The sequence below is a fragment of the Equus przewalskii genome, chromosome 18 (assembly GCF_037783145.1).
Source record: "Equus przewalskii isolate Varuska chromosome 18, EquPr2, whole genome shotgun sequence".
Taxonomy (NCBI): domain Eukaryota; kingdom Metazoa; phylum Chordata; class Mammalia; order Perissodactyla; family Equidae; genus Equus; species Equus przewalskii.
In genome coordinates this window covers 16,866,875-16,889,137 of record NC_091848.1, presented here as the reverse complement: position 1 = coordinate 16,889,137, position 22,263 = coordinate 16,866,875, and the positions used below count along the sequence as shown (strand labels likewise).

The window sequence follows — 22,263 nt, the reverse complement described above, 5'->3', positions numbered from 1 at the left end:
AGTAGGTTTAAAAGTTCTACTGTAAAGAAATCTGTGTAGCTTAGTTTAACCCTCCACTGCCTTAACAAATTTACTGAATATACTTTTGTGACTGTTATCAAGTCCAAAGCCTGAGGAATTAACTAGAAGAGTAGAGAGAAAAGGTAAGCAAGGCTTTTAGGAGCTACTGTGCCTAATAGAGAGCCAGGAGGGTATTCAATAATCATAGAGGAGCATATGTGTGTAAGTCACAATCTTTGTGCATAAAAAGGTGGCAGCACTTCATGTTACTCAGGTGTCAAGGAAGGAAAGTTCATTTCCTGACCTGTTTCCACCAGACAGAGCAAATTTTACATGTACAAGAGGTATCAAAGCCTGGCGTTTGACTTATTACAAAAGCAATCTATGTTTATATTCCTCAAAAGTCTAACACTGAGATGGTTAGCTCTCAAAAAACATAATATTGCAAAGATTTAATTTTTCAATTCTTATTGAAAAATTTAGGCGTAAGTGGCTGTTGGTAGGCAAAACAAAAGTAGAACACATTTTTTTCATCCAGGATGCATTTCTCAAGTGAAATTGTAGGGGACTGAAATTTATAATGCCAGCAGTCTGAAGCAAATGCAATAACACTTTCAAGTAGCATTATAAGATTTATTTTTGCATACCTAAAATTCAAAAACTCTTCAGAGAATACTGGAAATGGAAAACATTTACTGTAGGAGTATTCAACTATGTTTTGGTTCAAGACTAAACTGCAGAAGAATTCATGAAGCATACTCAACATGTGGTTCTTAGAGCCTGCCTTGTAGATAGATTTTAAATAATTCAAATGGTAAAAAAGTCAATCTTTGATTCTCCAAGATTATATATAGAAAGAGTCTTATGGATTATCTAAAACAGTATATAATGACCAAATTTTGCATAAAATTACGTTATTTTAGACATTTACTCTGTAGCACTCAGTCAATAGAACTTTCCTTAATGACGGAAATGCTCTATAATAGCCACATGCAGCTATTGAGCACGTGAAATGTGGCCAGTTGACTGAATTTTTAATTTTATTTAGTTTTAGTTATTTTAAAATTATATAGCCATATATGGCTAGTGGCATATACAGTGAAACTCTAGCCCTTCTAACTTCTGACGAAGAATGGAGTTAAAGCCAAATTTCTGTGGTAGACATAGTGATGCCCTGTCCAGACGTTCCATTGTGATGTTCCATTCTGTCAAGAGAGAACTTGTTACCCCTGCTGTTGTGAGTGTTATCAGCAGACAATCACCAGCTGTTAAGCTTTCAGGGTTTGCCTTAGACACAGAGAATCACTTCAGCCAATCTGCCACCCTTCTTGGGGAGGTACACATCCAAAGACTGATTTTGGAAGAGGCATAAAGGCCTGGCCATTTGGTCCACTAATGGACAATTCTGATAGAGTAAATATTCATGGCGGTTGGACTGTTTTGCAGTTCCACAATTCCCTCTGCCCAATCCTGTTAGTGCTCCCTCTTTCCCACAGGTGTTGCTCTCTAATAAAAATCCTGCCAACTAAACTCTCTCTTAGTACCTGCTTCTGGAGAACCCAACCATCAGCACTCTCTAAGAACTAACATGGGAGATTTTTAGAATAACTGCTAAATGAAGGAAAAAAAACCTTTAAGTATAAATGAGTATTTATAGTATGCTACATTTTACGTAAAATTGAAGGGGAAATAAGGAAATATACATGTATCTGCTTATTTTCTATGAAAATAAACACAGAAAAGACAAATATGGAATGTGGAATGAGTGAACTGGCATGGGAGAATTGAGAGGGGAAAATAGTTACTTCTTTGAGTATCCATTTTAGTATAATTTTGATTTTGGGAACCACGTTATATTTTATACTAAAATAAATCAATAAGAACAGGAAAAAAACAATTAAAATGAAACATAAATAGAAACAAATGAACTTAAATATTTTTCAATAAATAACAACTACACTAAAGAGGTGGAAATAAAGAACCAACCCAAGTAAATTTTGATCACAGTATTTTTACTACATATCCTTGGTTCAAAGACAAGAACTGAATATACGCATTTGTATTTATACCTGTGTTTATGTATATATACATATATTTATATATACACGCACAAAGAAGAGAAGTTCCTTGTACTATTCTTGCAACTTGTCTTTAACCTTAAATTATATTGAAATTTAAAAATAACAAAATTAACTAAGAAAATAAATTGATACTTATTTCCATCGCTGCTTTTTGGAAATTCAGCAAGATCACATTTGTATTCTTCTAATATCTCCATAGTTTCTCTCTACAAAGTATGTTATTTATGTAACAAGATCTCATACCTCATAGTTATTGTACTTCGCTATTTATGTATGAAGACTGATAAATAGGTAGTTTCATATCTTGATTTATTTAGCTATTTTTCCATCTGAAGTTTAGATTTACTTTATAATAAATTTGAATTGAAGCTATAAAGAAAGAATATATGTCTTTAATAGGTTTTGCAAAAGAGAGAGAAAAATACACAAAAGTCAAATGCAATATATAAATCTGACAAGCAGGAAGTTTTCATATGGATGATCAGCACAGATTATAACACATCTTAGCATTTTTATAGGCGTATAATATAATTGTAAGAGAATTATTGAAAAAATATTTAGGAAACAAATGATTGTTAATTAAATTCAATATATATTATTGGCTACTACTAATTTAGGGGATCAAAAAGAGATTGCTGGAGGGACCAAGAGACTACTACGACATCGAACTAAAAAGGATCTTTTCGAATACCATGTCTTCTCAGACAAGGGAAACAAAAGAAAAAATAAACAAGTGGGAGTTCATCAGACAAAGAGCTTCTGAAAAGCAAAAGATACTAGAATCAAAACAAAGAGACAACCCACCAATTGGGAGAAAATATTTGTAAATCATATATCTGACAAACGGTTAATCTCCATAATACATAAGGAACTCACACAACTGAACAATAAAAAAATAAACAACCCAACCAAAAAATGGGCAGAGCATATGAACACACATTTTTCCAAAGAAGATATACAGATGGCCAATAAACACATGAAAAGATGTTCAACATCACTAATCATCAGGGAAATGCAAATCAAAACTACACTAAGATACCACCTTACACTTGTTAAAATGGCTATAATCACTAAGCCTAAAAATAACAAATCTTGGAGTGGGTGTGGAGAAAAGGGAACCCTCATACACTGCTAGTGGGAATGCAAACTGGTGCAGCCACTAGGGAAAACAGTATGGAGATTCCTCAAAGAACTAAAAACAGAACTACCATACAACTTAGCTATCCCACTACTGGGTATCCACCCAAACATCTTGAAATCAACAATCCAAAGTATCATATGCACTCCTATGTTCATCGCAGCACTATTCACAACAACCAAGACATGGAAACAATCCAAACGCCCATCAACTGATGATTGGATGAACAAGATGTGGTATATATATATATATATATATATATATATATATATATATATATGTATACACACACACACACACACACACACACACACACACAATGGAATACTACTCAGCCATAAAAAAGACAAATTCATCCAATTTGCAATAGCATGGAAGGACCTAGAGGGAATTATGCTAAGTGAAATAAGCCAGACTGAGAAAAACAAACACCAGATGATTTCACTCATGTGTGGAATACAAACAAGCACATAGACAAAGAAAACAGTTCAGTGGTTACCAGGGGAAGCAGGGTTGAGGGTGGGCACAGGGGGTTAAGGGGAGCAATTGTGTGGTGACAGACAAGAAATAATGTACAACTGAAATCTCACATCAATGTAAACCACTATGAACTCAATAAAAAGAAAAAAAAAGAGACTACTATGAACAATTATATACCAACAAATTGAACAATCTAGAAGCAATGGATAATTCCTAGAACATACAATCTACCAGGACTAAATCATGAAGAAAGAGAAAATCTGAACTGACAAATTATTGGTAAGGAGATTCACTCAGTAATCAAAAACCTTGTGACAAAGAAAAAAGTCCAGGACCAGATAGCTTCACTGGTAAATTCTATCAAAATGTAAAGAATTAATACCAACCCTTCTCAAATTCTTCCAAAAAATAGAAGAGGAGGGAATTTCTTAACTCCTTTTATGAGGTCAGTATTATCCTGATACCAAAGCCGGACAAGGACACAACAACAAAAGAAAATCACAGGCCAAAATGCCCAATGAACAGGAATGCAAAAGTCCTTAACAAAATAGTACCAAACTGAATTCAGTAGTACGGTAAAAGCATCTTACATCATGATCAAGTGGGATTTATTCCTGGGATGAAAGGATGGTTCAATGTCCACATATCAATCACTGTGACACACCACATTAACAGAATTAAGGATATAAATCATGTGACCTATCTTAATAGAGAAAGGAAAGGCATTTGACAAAATTCAACGTCCTTTCATGATAAAAACTCTCAACAAATTGGGTACAGAAGAAAAATACCTCAACATAATAAAGGCCAGATATGAGAAGCCCATAGCTAACACCATACTCAATGGTGAAAAGCTGAATGAAAGCTTTTGCTGTAAGATCAAAGCAAGACAAGGATGCTCACTCTCTCCAGTTCTATTCAACATAGCACTGGAAGTCCTGGCCACAACAATTAGGCAAGAAAGATAAATAAAAGATATGTAAATCAGAAAGTAGGAAGTAAAAGTGTCTCTGTTGCAAAGGATATGATCTTATATATATATTTATATATAGACAACCCTAAGTACTGAACAAAAAAAACAGTTAAAATTAATAAACTAATTCAGTAAAGTTGTAGGATAGAAAACGAATATGCAAATATCAGTGGTGTTCCTATATACTAACAATGGGCTATTGGAAAGAGAAAATTAAAACAAAAGACATTGATGAAAATCAAAACAGAAAAAGACAAAATAAATGGAAAGATATCCTATGTCCTTGGATTAGAAGAAAAAATATTGTTAAAATATCCATAATACCCAAAGCAATCTACAGATTCAATATAATCCCTATAAAAATTCTAACAGCATTTTTCACAGAAATAGAACAAAAAATCCTAAAACTCATATGGAACCAAAAATAACCCCAAATAACCAAAGCAGTCTTGAGAAAGAAGAAAAGCTGGGGGCATCATACTTCCTGATATTAAACTATATTACAAAACTATAGTAATCAAAACAGTATGGTGTTGACATAAAAACAGACCCCTAGATCAATGGAACAGAATAGAGAGCCCAGAAATAAACCCACACATATATGGCCAGTTAATTTAGAATAAAGGAGCCAAGAATAACAATGGAGAAAGCATAGTTTCTTCAGTAAATGGTGTTGGGAGGACGGGACAGCCACATACAAAAGAATGAAACTGGACTTATACCACCCACAAAAATTAACTCAAAATGGATTAAAGACCTGAACATAAGACATAAAACCATACAACTACCAGAAGAAAACTTAGGGAGAAAGCCCTTTACATTGGTCTCGGCAATGATTTTTTTGATTTGACACCAAGAGCAAAGCCAACAAAAGCAAAAATAAACAAATGAGACTATATCAAATTAAAACACTTCTGCACAGCAAAAGGAACAATCAACAAAATGAAAAGGCAAGACACGGAATGGGAAAAAATATTTTCAAATCACATGTCAGATAAGGGGTTAATATCTAAAATATACAAGGAACTCACACAATTCAATAGCAAAAAACCAAATAACCCAAGTGAAAAAGGGGCAAAGGACCTAAGTAGGTGTTTTTCACAAGACAACATAGAGATGGCCAAGAGGTACGTGAAAAGATATTTATCACTAATCATCAGGGAAATTCATATCAAAACCACAATGAGATATCACTTTACTCCTGTTAGAGTGTCTATTATCAAAAAGTTAGGCAATAGAAATGCAGGTGAAGATGTAGAGAAAAGAGAACCCTTGGACACTGTTGGTGGGAATGTAATTTGATGCAGCCTCTATAGGAAACAGTATGGCGGTTCCTCAAAAAATTAAAACTAGAACTACCATATGATCCAGCAATCCCACTTCTATATACATATTAAAAAGCAACAAAATCATTATTTCAAGAAGACATCTTTACTGCAATGTTCCTTGCAACATTATTCAAAACAGCCAAAGTATAAAAACCACCTACCTGTCAGTGGACAGATGAATGGATAAAGAAAATGTGGTATACATATACAATGGCTATTATTCAGCCTTAAAAATTAAAGGAAATCCTGCCACTTGCAATGGCATGGATGAACCAAAAGTCATTATGCTAAGTGAAATAAGACAGACAGAGACAGACAAATAATGCATAGTATCACATACGTGGAATCTAGAAAAAAAAAGTCACTCTCATAGAAACAGAGGAGAATAGTAGTTGGCAGGGGCTAGGGTGTGGCCGAAACAGGGAAAGGCTGGCAAAGGGGTACAAACTTTCATTTATAAGAAGAATAAGGTCTAAGGATCTCATGTATAACATGGGGACTACAGTTGATAATACTGTATTATATAATTGAAATTTGCCGTGAGAGTAGAACTTAAGTGTTCTTACCAAATAACAAAAGATAAATATGTGAGGTGATTGATGTACTAATTAACTCAGTGGTGGGAATTCTTCACAATTTATACATATATCAAATCATCACATTGTACACTTTAAATATATCACAATTTTATTTGTCAATTACACCTCAACAACGCTGGGGAAAAAAGATAAAAAGGAGTTCATGAGAACCTTAACTACCTTGACCTATTTGGGGAGAATTAAGTGATGAATAGAGCATCACATTTAACATGGATATAGAAAATTTTTCTGTAGCCACTATATAACTAAGTACTAATTTTCAGATTGGTTTGGCATAATATAGATTATCCATTGCCACTAACTAGAAAACAAAAGTTTAACATTTGGAAAATCATGTCCTACTTTCTGAAAGACATCAATAAAGGATATTTTTGAGTTGACTATTTATGATTGTTGATTTAGAAATCAACTTCTTAAAATACTGAGGCAATATATAAGACTTTGAGAATGCTGTCTGTACTTCAGCACTATAATTTGCTATATATTGAAAATTCATTTTTCATAACAAAGAGTGCTCATAGAAAAAGAGATTGCTACTATTTCTATGTTGCCTTTATCATTTGGTAGTGAATGTAAAAACAGACTATACTGACTTTTATAAGTTCATATCTGACATTAGTTCTATTATTGATATTTTCTCTAAGAAAGCTTTAGTTTGTCAACAGCAAAATCTCCTAACATTGTAGTTTATAGGTTCTGACCATAACACATAAGAAAGCATGAAACGTGGCTGGGAAAAGTGAAATTAATTGTGTTGATCACCATGATTTATTATTTCTTAGGCTTATTCCTGTTCTTTTATGCTATTTCAGCTGACATTTCTGCTCAGCTACTGCCTAGTTCCTTGAAAGGGGGGATTGTACTCATGATTGTTACAACAATTTGAATCTTTGAGAAAGATAAACTGATGACCATATTTTACACAGTTTAAAACTATTAAATAGGGCCAGCCCCATGGCATAGTGGTTAAGTTCATGTGCTCTTCCTCTGTGGCCTGGGGCTCATAGGTTCAGATCCTAGGTGTGAATCTACACACTGCTCATCAAGCCATGCTGTGGAGGTGTCCCACATACAAAATAGAGGAAGATTGACACAGATGTTAGCTCAGGGCCAAACTTCCTCACACACACACACACACACACACACACACACATCCACAAAGCTATTAAATAAAAAGGTTAATAACATTAGGGAAATGACAGGTTTTGAATATATTCCACTAAAATAATTTTACGGCTGAAAAAATAAAATTCAGAGTCTTTTGTTGTTGTTGAATTTCCTCACATTCTTTGGTTAGTTCACTAATTGTTCAATTTATTTTATAATACACAATTTCCATTTTTGTAGCTAAGAGTACAAAACTGTACTGTGGAAGAGCATTGCAATTGCAGACGATTCAGTCTAAATTTGTTCTGAGGTCATATTGATACAGTCTAAACCTGTAGGCAAGCTTTATAATTTTATCACTATATGTTATATTTCACCTTCCACATTACCCTTGTCAAAATTGACTTGTGAAATGATTTTAAAATGGAGTGGGAGCCGTCTTTCCAGAGAAAGTGCTTTGCTATCTTGAACCTTGGACTGGGCCAAAATGGCAATTGCTTTATAAGCAATTGTTTGAGAAGTCAGCAGGAGAATGGACATCCTGGTCACAAAGACTGAGGATTGTGGACTTTCTGAAGATGTAGTCAATAGTTAATCAATATTTCGCCAAGACTAGCTTCTGCCTCCAAACTCCAATTAAAATTCTTTGTAATATAACCTCTCTTCTTTGCCTTTAAAAGCCCCTGACTTTTATTCCATAATGGGACGCCATTTAAGTTTCTAACTGAATCTGTGCCTCTTAAACTGGTTTCTGTTTTTGTAGGTTGACACTTTCAAGCGTATGTTGAATGTAGGGGAAAAACAAACAAAACTAAAGCTAAACTTTGTTCAGCATTAAATTTGAATCATTTGTCTGATACCACACGAAATTGTAATTCTTATCTTTATAAATCCAATTAGCCTAAGTTGCACAGTGGATGCAAAATAATACTAGTGAAATCTCCATGAGGTTAGTACTGAGACAACCTTGGATTTGAAGCTAGTCATGTTAGTCAAGTCACTTTGATTAAGCCTCAGTTTCTCTAAGGATCAGCTTACTTATCTAGAAGTGGGGCTAGTAAAAGCTGTCCAGTTGAAAGATCTAACAAGATAAGGATTAAGAAGTGCTATAAAAATGTAATACTAATTCTACTGTTGTTTCAATTCACTTCTTATATTCATTGTGATGGAAATTTACTGATAAATTGTTTTTCTTAAAGCAGTGGATTTTATCATCCTTTTAGAATCACCATAGATTTTTGTGAAAACTTTGATTCATAAACAAAAAAAACTGATTGCCTCTATTGATAGAGTATTTATTTAAAATAGAGAGCTCCTAGCACAATAAATATTAAGTAAAGAACATTCTGAGTGACTAATGTACTATATGGCACACTGATTTTCTGTGAATAATAACCACTCCAAAATGTTCTCTGAAGGTTATAATCTTAGACATTTCAAAAATCAATTGGAAAGTTCCCTGTTTGGGACCAAGAAAACTTATGTTATCAAAACTATTTTTAAAAACAAAATTTAGATTTTTGAAAGGAACAGTTTGAATTTACATGATCTACCTTTTCAATATGTTGGAAATTAAACTTTCTGAAGAAATTCACACGGCTTACCAATGAGCCACTATTTGGTTCTAAGAATCAAGTTGAACAATATTTCATGTAAATAGGGAGCCTTCAGGACACATACAAGAACCACCATTTACAGTAAAATAGTAAGAACACAGACACTTTTTATTTTTTCCCGAACAAGTGACAAGGCATTTCATGCTGTGAATATCTAACACTTTGCTTTGACAACTAGGCACATATTTATATTTTCTGCTCTTCTAGTCGGGGAACAGTTCAACATTGTCTCAGTTGATTTAGTGCCAACTCAAGTCAGTCTTTCAACATTTGTCCAGGTAACTGGACCAAGGACACCTGGTGAAGACTTGTCACAAATTACAGTGATATTCTTTGTTCTTTGAATGGTTTTGGTTGGCAGAGGTGATGCTGAACAGACAGTAGGTAAACACAGATCCACTGAATTGTAACACCGGGAATATTAAATAAACTGTGTCGTTTGAGACAATTGAATAGAGTAAAACCACTGAAAGGAGTTTCTTCTCCAGAATTTAAAACATAGAAAAAAAGCAACAGGATTACAACCAATAGAGAGGAACATAGACACAAAGCTTTAAATCAGGATGGATGTCAGGTAACAGGGTATAAGGAGAATTAACTCTACGTCAAGAGAAAAGAAATATCTCGGGTTTCAATTAATTCGTAGTCCATAGATTAGCCAGGAGATGGTACTAAAATTAAGATCAACTCTGTAGCGTACAGAGATTTCAGAAGATAAATTATTAAAGAAGGTATATGGAAATAAAAAGGATTTCTAAATCCTAATACTATTTCTAGATTTTCAGATGTCAGACAAACTTGATGCTTAGAAATTGGGGTGGGATTTTCTTTTCCACATTTCAACATGGACGAAATGAAATACTCTTTAAAAATATCCATTTCTCACTTCCCTTTTTTGTTTTTTTTCAAGAAGATTAGCCCTGAGGTAACATCCATGCCCATCTTCCTCTACTTTATATGTGGGACACCCTCCACAGCATGGCTTGACAAGCATCACGTAGGTCCACACCTGGGATGTGAACCAGCAACCCTGGGCCACCGAAGCAGAATGTGTGAACTTAACCACCGCACCACCACGCTGGCCCCTCACTTCCCTATTTTTATGCTCACCTTATAGCTTTTTTGATTCCCTCTTTGTTTTGAGCCTTACGCTATGTAACCAACTAACGATTTTAAGCCAATTACATCTTTGATTGTAACTGATCACTGGTGTCATCATTTTGACCAGTTACTGTAAATGTCAGTTCTTATACCCCACTTACCTGAGTCCCTTGCCGATGTGATCAAGTTTCTTGTGCTTCAAGGCGGAGAACAGAATTGTGCTATATGAACCCTAAATTATCTAATTATCTACCCCCAATCTAATTATCTAATCATCCACCCCCAATCCTCTTCTTTTTGCTGAGGAAGATTGGCCCTGAGCTAACATCCATGCCTATCTTCCTCTACTTTATGTGTGGGACGCCTGCCACAGCATGGCTTGATAAGTGGTGCATAATTATCTAAATTATCTAGGGAATGAAGTTTGCTTGGACCATAGTTTAATGTAGTTAAAACACTTGTAGCAAGTTGGTGGAAGCAGTTACAATAGAGTCTAATATTTTGAATATTTCATCTTTGATATTTGATAAACTATCAAAGGAGTTAAGAGAATAGATTAGACATCTGATATCCTAATATCTTAAATTACATTTTAAAACTTCTTGAATCAGTGGAATTTCTGCTATTTTGAGTGGTAGAAGAGATGAGACAGAGTTGACAGAAGCATTTAAGAAGCACTATGTGAGTAAGTGTTTATACAATTTTCTTAAAGAAGTTTTAATTAGGTTAATTAAAATCAGGGTATAGCCCAGGATCAGAATGGTCAGACAAGCAGTCATGTTAAGAGAACAAGTTATTCAGTGAATAAATATTCACTGAAAGCCTATTGAGTACAAAAATTGGGTTGAGGATCCAGAACACATATGTTCCTCAGCCCTGATGGATGTGGAGGCAGCAAATATGAAAGGCAGCACTATAAGATGCTAAAAGCACAGTACCATGAGGTCACAAAGTTTAGGTCAGTAGCCCTGGTGGTCCAAATAAGATGTGGTAGATGAATAGTAAAGCTTCTCTAGCTCAGTGGTTCTCAAAATTGAGTTGTATCAGAATCACCTGGAACATTTATTTGACCACAGATAGTTGGGCCCCTCCCCTCAGAGTTCCTATTGAAGTCTGAGGTGGAGCTCATCACTGTGCATCTCCTCACTGACAATCCTGTGAGATATATCTTAGTATAATCCTTCCTTTGCTTAATTAACAAGCTAAATGAATCTAAAGGCTTGTTCTTGTTAAAAGAATGATAAAAAATTATTTTCTATGTTGTAGGGGCAAATATTATTTAAATTTTTTTTACTATTTTCTCTGATTCTATAATAATCAAGAACTAGTATTTGGATATGCAATGAGACTTACACAGCAGAACTACCTTATAGAAAGTTCCTGTGCCTTATTTGGACAATCCATTTGGATCATGTACTGTGAAAGAGTGCATTGACATTCTTGTTTTAAAAAACACCTACTTGAATCAATACAAAAATTGTGGTATACTTCCGAACAATAAAAGGGAACAAACTACTGATACCTGCAACCTTGAAAAAATATCATAGACATTATTCTGAGCAAAAGAACCTGCAAACAATAGAATAAATACTTCACATTTCCATTTTTATGAAGTTCTACAATATTGTACTGTGAAAAAAGTGAGACTGGTGGTTAGCTAGAGCTGGTGATGGGGAATGACTGAACCAACTCAGAGAAATTGTGGAGGTGATGGAAATGTTTTATAGCTAAATGGGCATGGAGATTACATGGGTGTAACTTTTTGTCAGTTAAGATTTGTGCATTTCAATTTACGTAAATTTTGTCTGGAAAAATAAGTGGTGCTGGGCTGGCCTAGTGGCATAGCAGTTAAGTTCGCACACTCTGTTTCAGCGGCCTGGAGTTTGCCAGTGTGGTTCCCCAGCAGAGACCTACGTACCACTTATCAAGCCATGCTGTGGCAGGCATCCCACACGTAAAGTAGAGAAAGATGGGCACGGATGTTAGCTGAGGGCCAATCTTCCTCAGCAAAAAGAAGAGGATTGGGGGTGGATGATAGCTCAGATCTAATCTTCCTCAAAAGACAAAAAAAATTAAAAAGAAAATAAGCAGTGCTGTGGACTGTGAGGGGATGTACAGACCAAAAACTGGCAGAATGTAACTAGTTGATTAAACTGGTTTAGGCATACGGAGGGTTCATTATGCTATTCTTTTATTTTGTATATATTAAAAAAAAAAAAATTGGGGCTGGCCCAAGGTCTAGTGATTAAGTTCAGCATGCTCCACTTTGGTCACTCAGGTTTGGGTCTGGGCCGTGTACCTACACCACTCATTTATGGCCATCTTCTGGCAGTGACCCACATATACAATAGAGGAAGACTGGCATAGATGTTAGCTCAGGGTGAATCTTCCTCAAGCACAAAGGGGAAGGTTGGCAATAGATGTTAGCTCAGGGCAAATTTTCTTCAGCAAAAAAATATATATATACTAAAAAACACCTTCTTTGATTTTTGTTATTCTAAGCTACTTCCTAAGAACTTAATCATTCATAGATTAGTTAATGAAACGGAGTTCCTAAAAGAGGCAGTTTTATATTAATTCCTCTAATAATCATTTAACTGACAGTATTTTAGGGCATTAAGTAAGATATTGTTGTTCACTATAAATAAATTATTATTTGTAGTTTTTATTTCCAATTCACAACCTGCCTTCTCCTGCTCTCTCTCCCCTCAAAAATCGAGGAGGGCTGCATTATTTATAAAAAAAAATGTAAATGAAACCATAAGACACAGAGATTTTGAGATAATTTTAGGAAAGAGGGATAAATGAATCAGAGACCAGGGGTATAAATCACTGTAGTTAATCCGAGCTTCTTATCAACCAGGGCAAAAAAAGAAATACAATGGGTTGTAGCTTTTCCTTTTCTGTGTATTGTATAGAGATTCATACGTAAAAAAAGATCCTCTCCCTATGCCCCACTCCAGCATTATATTTTAAAGGAATTTTTCATATAAGTCCTCGATAAGTACATGAGTAATATAGTAAATAATGCCACTTACTGCACTGGTATTTTGTCATTGAATCTAAGAAGTCTGACAAATTTTTGCCCAAAATGGTTAGTCATTTCATCTTTGTTTGAGAATGTAGGCAGCAAGTACGATTATTCATATTAAAGCTTAGTACCTGAGGGTTACTTTAAATATTCAATAAGAACATGATCAACCTTCTACCTTTTTCCCAACACAGATACAGATGAAAAGAAGTTAATCTTGTTAATTTGCTGTTTTTTTTGTTTAACCTGAAGGGTGACTCAAGGGTCACAAATATTTACAAGTTGGTTTTGCAGAAGAAAATGAATGCCTTCAAGGAAGTTAGGATCACTAGATGACCAGCCCCCAGCTGCCATTGATGCCCAGAAGACAGATTGCCCAAGGGCATATCTGGAGTGAAAAGAACACAGATTTCCCCTTTGTTTCTCTGAAACTCCTCTTCCCAAGCCCCTTAACTCTGTAAAATCCCCTACTCTCTTCTTTTGTTAAGGTGGATTTGAGAGAACCTAGCCTCCTGCCTCCTTATTTTTGCCAGTTTGAATAAAATTTTCTCCATCTCCAAGCACTGATGTCTTAGTGATTGGCTTATTGCACATGTGGCATGAACCTGAGGTTAAGAGGCTCAGTATCAATATCATAAAAATGCTTCTTTAAAAAGTCTTCTAAAGGAATGATGTAAATGAAAAACATCATCATTTGGCAAATACCACAGCAATAATTGTAAGAGACAAGAATCATTGATGGATGCTAAAATATATGGGGAAAAGTATGATAAGAAGGAGGATGTTTATATAGTCTCATAGTATATCTCTACAAGATATTCATTAATTGCAAAGGAAAAAATCAGTACCTTTATAGTGGAGAAAACTGACAGACACAACCATAACCAAGGGATCAAAGATAGCACCATGAGAAATGAGACGTATCTACAATATGTACCCCTCATATAATGCACTGAGAAGGATACAACAGCTCTTCTGCAGTATTCCTGCCAAAAATGTAATCATGAGAAAATATTGGATGAGCTCAATTGAGGAACATCCTACAAAATAAACTTTCAGTAATTTTTAAATGTCAAAGCTGGGCCAGCCCAGTGGCACAGCTGTTAAGTTCTCATGTTCCGCTTCTCAGCGGCCCACGATTCGCTGGTTCGGATCCTGGGTGCAAACATGGCACCACATGACACGCCATGCTGTGGTAGGCATCCCACATATAAAGTAGAGGAAGATGGGCACGGATGTTAGCTCAGGGCCAGGCTTCCTCAGCAAAAAAGAGGAGGACTGGCAGTAGTTAGCTCAGGGCTAATCTTCCTCAAAAAAAAAAAAGTCAAAACAATAAAAGAAACACTGAGGAATTCTTCTATATTAGACAGGATTAAGGAGACAAGGCAACTAAATGCAGTATGGAACTCTGTTTTTGATGCTGGACCAAGAAAAAAAAAGTAGAAAATTGGGGAAATTTGAATAAAGTCTGTAACTAATTCATGGCATTGTATCAATGTTAATTTTATGGCTTTGATAATTATACTATGTTATGTAAGATGTTGATATTAAAAGATTCTGACATAAAGGTATACAGATTCTCTATATATTTGCAATTTTTGTGTGTGTTGAAATTATTCCAAAATAAAAAAAGAAAAGACAAAACAGCATTCTGAAACTGCTCAAGACTCTGGTTAACATTTTGCTAGGTATGACTGAATTCTACATTTATGAAATGACCTGAGCCAAAAAAACTTAAGAGTAGATGTTGCCAACTGGGCAACTTACCAACTTAAGCAGAGTGTTCATACAGTACCTGCTTTTCAGTAGCATTGATTTGCCACAAAGAATTAACTACCACATGCAACCTCCTGAAGCTGAAGCCTTACAATCCGAGTCAGAGCATTTGCAAATGAGAGAGCTGGACTGATATTTTGGTGATGAGGTGAATTGTAGATGGACACCTACTAATTTTAATTTCAAAATTATAATAATGAGACAGTGGACTACACAAAGCACAAATAAATGAGATACCAGAGAAAATTCTTACATCAGTTATTAAAGGGGTACTTTAAAAGACAAAGCAGTAAACAGTAGACCCAATAAAATTCAAAAGTTATAACTCATATTTGACTCAATTTAATTCCTTCTTGGAAAAGTTTAATTGATTCGTAAAGTTAGTATATAAAGGACAGCTGGACTTGAGTAAAATAACTAGTAAAGTCTTTTGTGATATTTTGTACAAAGCAAGGAAAAATATTGCCAGAAAACATGGATAATTACATGAATTGTTTTGTAGTTTAATTACTGACTGAAGTGTCATGGTTAATGGTTAGTATCACCCTGGAAGAGGGTCCAAAGAGCTTTTTCTTCAGCCAAATCTATGTAAACAGAATATTTGTCAATGACACATTGTACAGAAATTCAATGATGCAGTGAGCCCCTGCCAAATCGTAGTTGTCTTCTCTCTGCCACATGGGCCCCTCTATCATGAACACAGCTTACTGGGAAAGAGAAAGATGTCTGACACAAAAATGGCTATCTCTGTTCTGCCAGTGGCTGGCCAAACCAATGAGATCCCTTCTTTTAGGGAGCCGGACAATTTGATCATATTAACTCTCTTCTTATCCAGCATCATTTCCCACTATTTTAGTCACCTAACTTGACCACGTGAACCCTTAGATTCTGGACTTAAAGTTATTACAGCTCCCCCAAAGCAGCAGACATTTCATGCTTCTAGGTATTTGTACATGCTTTACACCTACATGGAGAGCCCATCTCACATGGTGTTAATTTATCTTATCAATCAATAATAACACATAAAATATGGTTTCTCTCTGTTCACAATACTGCTATTTATTGAGACAAAAATATATTATAGACTTTTTAAAATGTTTTATTCCAACAAATGGGTAGTCTAAAATTTTAAGATAAAAAAATCACTTTTAAATTATAAAAAAAAATTCACTTTTAAAATAAGGAGTGGTAAGAATTCTTCGACTTTACTATTCTTTGATTAACTTTGGTACACGTACTTATAAACTGCCACCTTGTAATGTTTATAACAATAATAAAGATTAACAACAAACTTACCAACACTTGGATAACCAGGCGTAGAAGGGTCTCCTCCTGGATTCAGTGATACCATGAAGGTATCATAGCTAAGATTAGTAGTCTTTGGTAAATCACAAGGATCAATATACAGAAGAACACCTCCAAATCCAGCCTTTTCCAATAACGAAAGCTAAAAGAAGGGAACAAACTATTAAAAATATTATCATATGCATTAAAAGTTCATATACTGCCATTTCATGAATGTGACTAAGATAAAATGTCTCTGTTTTTCTGAGTTTTTTTCTTTTAAAATAAGCAGACTTTTCAGATTTTCCAACTTTCAAGCCCAGTCAGAGTTATTCTACTGGCCTTTTCCCGTTTTGCCTTTGTCAACAATACTCAAGCAGCATTCCTACAACGTCTATATTTGATTTCCAGCTGCCTGCATATGGAATTTCTCCCTCTTTCTTTTTTCAGTTGTTCAAGAAGATCTGGAGTTGCCACTTTCATGAGATAAGGGTCTACCACCAACAAAGTTCTGCTGTAAAAGGAGAGCTGTTCAAGCCACTGTTATGTCCTTCCCTAGAGTAGAAGTCACTGGAGCATTTTGATATATTTCCTCCAGGGCTGAGCCTGCCATACCAATTGCTAAAACGTTGAAATGCTTTCACATTGTTTGGCAAATAGGCACTGTCCTGACCCTCCTGAAGGCCCCCACTATACCCCTGGATGTCCCGGCCAGACCTCCCAGATAAAGCAACTGATGGACTATCAGAACCAAGTGGCCTCCTTCTGAATGCTTAGTTTCTGCTCTGTTTCTGTCCTTAAACATTTTGAAAGTAGCCCCTGATTACCTCCTTTGAGACACATTTAATATAAAGATTCCACTCTGTTCTTAGTAATTACACCATACATAAATATGGTGGGGCAGATGCAACATTTCCTAATTCACAAAAAGTGCCATATGAGCAAGTGGCTTCTCCGTTCAGAATCAATTCCCTCACATGTGCAAACTAGTTTTTAGGGCATAGAAACTACGAGCTGTGCCAAGGAAACGAGTGATAAAAAGGAGTAAGAATTCAGAGAAAACATAGATGAGAGCAGGCAAGAGAGGGAATAACCATGCATAGACTCCATGTCCAGCTGTGCTCCTTTCACTTGGACTGGGTGAGATTTTCCTTCCTTTCTTTGAGAGTGCTTCTGTTACTTGCAAATAAATCAATTCATAACCAAGACAAGTGACAAGGCATTAGACTGGGAGATGGTACTGGATTTTGGTACCAACCCTGACACTAAATAGCTATGGGACAACTCAGTCTTTTCAAACCTTGGTTTCACCATTCCTAGAATGCAAGGAGTGAACAACATTATCCTCAAACCTCCTTTCTGTTCTAAATGAACAACCCGTGAAGTCTAATCTTATGATTTAGAAAATGTCTATGGAGACATATTTATTCTACTTTTAAATGTATTACCACACATAAAATTTGCTTTAAAACTATTGATTAGGAATATTCTCTCCAAAAATAACACAATTTCTGTGATTAAGAAAGAGTTTTCAAATAGTTTTGATGTGGTTTCTCACAACATATATTTTTAATTTTGCATTAAGCTTTTATTAGAGACGAAATAAGGCAAACTGAAATACTTAGAATCTATACATTAAAACTCTTCTGAGTAATTGAATTATTCCTTTCTTTCTTTTCAAGTCTAATTTAATAGTACACTGTGAAGTGATAATTGCATCTTTCAAAACTATTTTACAGTGTTTACACCCTAAAATATATTGTATAAATGTGACAATTGCAATAAATGATGCAGGGTTGAATGAATACTATTTTAATGCAGCTATCAACATTCTGCTTGTATTGGGAATATTTCTACCCCTATAAGTACTTCAACTAGGATTTTATTTCTAGGAGAGAAGATAAATATTGCTTAAATTTACTGTGCATGCTTATTCAAAATGCCCGTCAGTGATAATTACCAATACCTCTATAGTTAAGGATTCCTCCTTCTCAAAAAAAAAAAAAAAAAAAAATCACATTATGTTTCCATGAAAATAGAAATCCTTCAACAAGCCTCCTACTCACACGCCTCCCACCCTCTTTTATTTGGCTCAAAGAACCACTGCCGGCTGAACCAACACGATCCTTGCCCAACTTTTCACGAATGCTAAAATCTCAGCATGACAGAGGTGCCTGAGACAGCCGCTAGATTAGTAACCAAGAAATAGTCCACAGTCATCCTGAGACGTTTTTGGCCTCCACACACAGTCAGTCAACACCCTTCAAGGTATGTCATGGCTCCACCAACAAAAAGGACATCATTTGAAGCATTTAGTGCCCCCAGTCCCCAAAATGAAATTTATTTTACTTTTTATCCCTAGGAATTAAAAAGGATTTCGTGGGTAACTATAACAGCACTAGAGTGTGACCTGTTTGAAGACAGAAAACATATAGCTTCATTTTATATCCCCAGTCTCTAAATATATGCCTAGCACCAAATGATTTTTCTATTATTGAGTTAAAGAATAAATTGGTGTATGTATCAACAAATGAATGAACAATTAAATGAATGAAAAACATAGTGTATATGGGTACAAGTATATTACATGAATGTTATTAGTTCTACACTTCACACCCACCGGCTGAAAAACTTATGCAATACATTTTGTTGTGGCATCTTATAAATATCTGCTAAAAAGTGAGAATAAGTATTAAGCCAGATTGTTTCTGAAATTTTAAAAAAAACAACACATTCAACTAAATATGTTATGCTGTCTCCTTATACTTCTGTAAAAATACATAAAATAGGTTTATTTCATTTTGATTTTTGTTTTGTTACCTAAGAGTACAGATAAAGAATGTGGAGATTGGCCCACTGGGATTTAAACACACAAATTTGTATTGTTGACAAGGTCTTGTAGATAAAATGTCTTTGGCCAACTTCAAGATGGCTGATCCTATATTTCTTGCTGTGAACCATATTACTACATTTCTCTTTGTGAATAGTATATAAAGCTTGATTCTATCAGTTGCCAAACAATCACCTCTGAAATAAATGAATCTATGGGCAGGATACAGCAGCCTTATTGAACAGATCTTACAAAACTCAAAGCTCCCTGGGAATTACTCACTCAGGAATAGTAGTCTGGTACCTGAAAATCGTCCAATATAGATTTACATTCCCATTACCTTGGACAAACAGCATGTGGGCACTGGTTGGCTGCATGGTATTCAGATATTCAAAGAAAACCAAAGCCAAAGAAAGCAAAAGAGAAAGGACCCGGCCCTGATTCCCGCCACTTAGCTTCTCTCCTTATTGACTTCTATTCTTACTTTTCAACCAAAACATCTGTTTTATTCCAAAGGGAGGATGCTGTTGTGATTGTCATTTAGACAATTTACTTCTTCATAGTGTCCAGCAAGAGAAAAGCAGTTGAATTCCATAGGTAGGCTTTAACCCACTCACAGATGTTCCTAAGTTGTCACCTCACCATTTTGACTCCATTGAATTTCAGCCCCGCTCTTTTTATTTTCACTGGTAACAATGCATGGGATCCCTGTACCACCTGACATCAAGAATCAAAGGGGAAGGCTTGTGTCTTTCTGTCATTTAGCTTCTTCAAAACATTGATCTAACACTAGAACCATTCCTCTGGACTCCATAGCTAGAAAAGTTTTCTGAGTCTTCATATGGAAAACAAGAGCAAATATAACATAACAAGAAGATCTTAGTTTTACAGATAAAATTAAGGTCAACTGTTATGGGCTGAATTGAGTTTCCCTAAGATTCATATGTTTAAGTCCTAACCTCCAGCACACCTCAGAATGTGACTGCATTTGTAAATAAGGCCTTTAAAGGTTAAATGAGGTCATATGAATGGGCTCTAACTCAATATAATTAGTGTCCTTATAAGAAGAGGGAGAGATTATCAGAGACGCGTGTCTACAGAGAAAAGGCATATGAGGACACAAGAAGAAGGTGTCAATCAGCAAGCCAAGAAGAGACACCTCAGGGGATACCAAACCTGTTGACACCCTGATCTCAAATTTTCAGCCTCCAGATCTGTGAGAAAATAAATTTCTGTTTAAGCCACCCAGTCCGTGGTATTTTGTAATGGCAGCCCTAGCAAACTAAGATATCCACATAAGATAAATAGCTGCCAAGCTTTATACAAATATTTGGGAAAATAATTGTGATTAGAATCTAGGTCTGCGGAGTCATCTGTAATCCAAGTCATCGAGTACTAATTTCACATCTGCTGTGGATCAGCTACTGTTTCAGAAGTCATTTGTTGATTTTTATTCAGAGATTTTAATATAAGTCATTTCAATTCCCATTTACAGTTGCTGAAAGTGTTATTCAGGAAGGGTAAGAGCTTGATCCAAGGTCAGAGCTAATAAGTGGTAATGCCAGGGATCAAACTAGAGTTTTCCAAATTCAAGTCTGACGATCTTTCCACTAAAGCACAACTTTTCTTCCCGTTCTACATCCATCCTTCACAAAGACAAATAGACTGACTAAAGGGTGAATTTATAAAACATATCAGATGCTTCTTGCCGTGATCTGCTTTCTGAGAAGACACTGAAATCAATACTGTGTGAATTATACGCCTGTTTATTTAGATTGCCAAAAAGATCTGGATTTTTCCAAAATAGTGTCGTGGGGATTAATATGTATTAAAAGAACAGAATGTGTAGATTTTAAAGATTCATGGCTATCAAAACAGGAAAATAAAAATAAACTTTAAAAAAACATGAATCTAACATTTCATAGTACATTCTTATTCATTTGAATTAAATAGCTCTGGACTGCGAGAAAAATAAAAATATTGGACACATAATATGCAATCATTTCATAAGCAGATGTTTTGACTTCAGGGCTCAAATTTTATGTTATTCTTTCGTCTTGAGTCTGTTTTCCCTATTAATAGATTTGTTGTTTGGCCCTCTAATTTTGTATTGTATTCTTAGGATAGCATTAAAAAGGTTTTTTTGTAAGACGCCTGTTTACTTTGTTGTATTTCAGAAATAAACTCACCTTCCTTTGTTAGTTTAAAAAAAAGACTATTATGGTGAGGAATATTCACTGTAATCAGACTGAGTATATCCAAGGCATAATCACAGCATTCTTTTTTGATTTCACTGAACATTTTTACTTGGATTTCAAACTGCTTTACCTGATGTATCCAAAGTTATTTAAATAATTCCAGTGAGATTAATAAGAAGCAATGACCTTCTGCTTTTGTAAATAAAAAATCTGAAGTTATCCAGAAAAGTTAAGCCTGCCATTGGAGTTCTAAAAAGAATCCACAACTTTTTTCTTTTTTCTTTTTTTTGAGGAAGATTAGCCCTGAGCTAACTGCTGCCAATCTTCCTCTTTTTTCCGAGGAAGACTGGGCCCTGAACTAACATCCGTGCCCATCCTCCTCCACGTTATACATGGGACGCCTACCACAGCATGGCGTGCCAAGCAGTGCCCTGTCTGCACCCAGGATCGAACCGGCAAACCCCGGGCAGCCAAAACGGAATGTGCAAACTTAACCGCTGTGCCACTGGGCCAGCCCCAGAATTCTCAACTTTTATCATTACAATTAAGGAAGGAAGGAAGGAGGGAGGGAAAGAAGGAAGGAGGGAAGGAAGAAAGGAAAGAAGGAACGAAAGACCTCCTATTTTATAAGCATCTTCACGTATAACTTTATTCTACTTTAAACTAATATCTCATTGTGGCCTGTGGAATTATTATTTCACAGATGAAGTAACCATGACAT

The 22,263-nt window shown here is 35.3% G+C and overlaps 1 protein-coding gene across 10 annotated transcripts in view; it reads right to left on the bottom strand.

Moving 5' to 3' along the window:
• The window catches only part of NAALADL2 (N-acetylated alpha-linked acidic dipeptidase like 2), a 1,266,186-nt gene that overhangs the window by 448,052 nt on the left and 795,871 nt on the right, over positions 1–22,263 (bottom strand). For all 10 annotated transcript variants that reach the window (XM_070582377.1, XM_070582380.1, XM_070582376.1 and 7 more), the window contains one exon: positions 16,527–16,677. In XM_070582377.1, the coding sequence (XP_070438478.1) occupies positions 16,527–16,677 (151 nt within the window). The remainder of the gene's footprint in view (positions 1–16,526; positions 16,678–22,263) is intronic.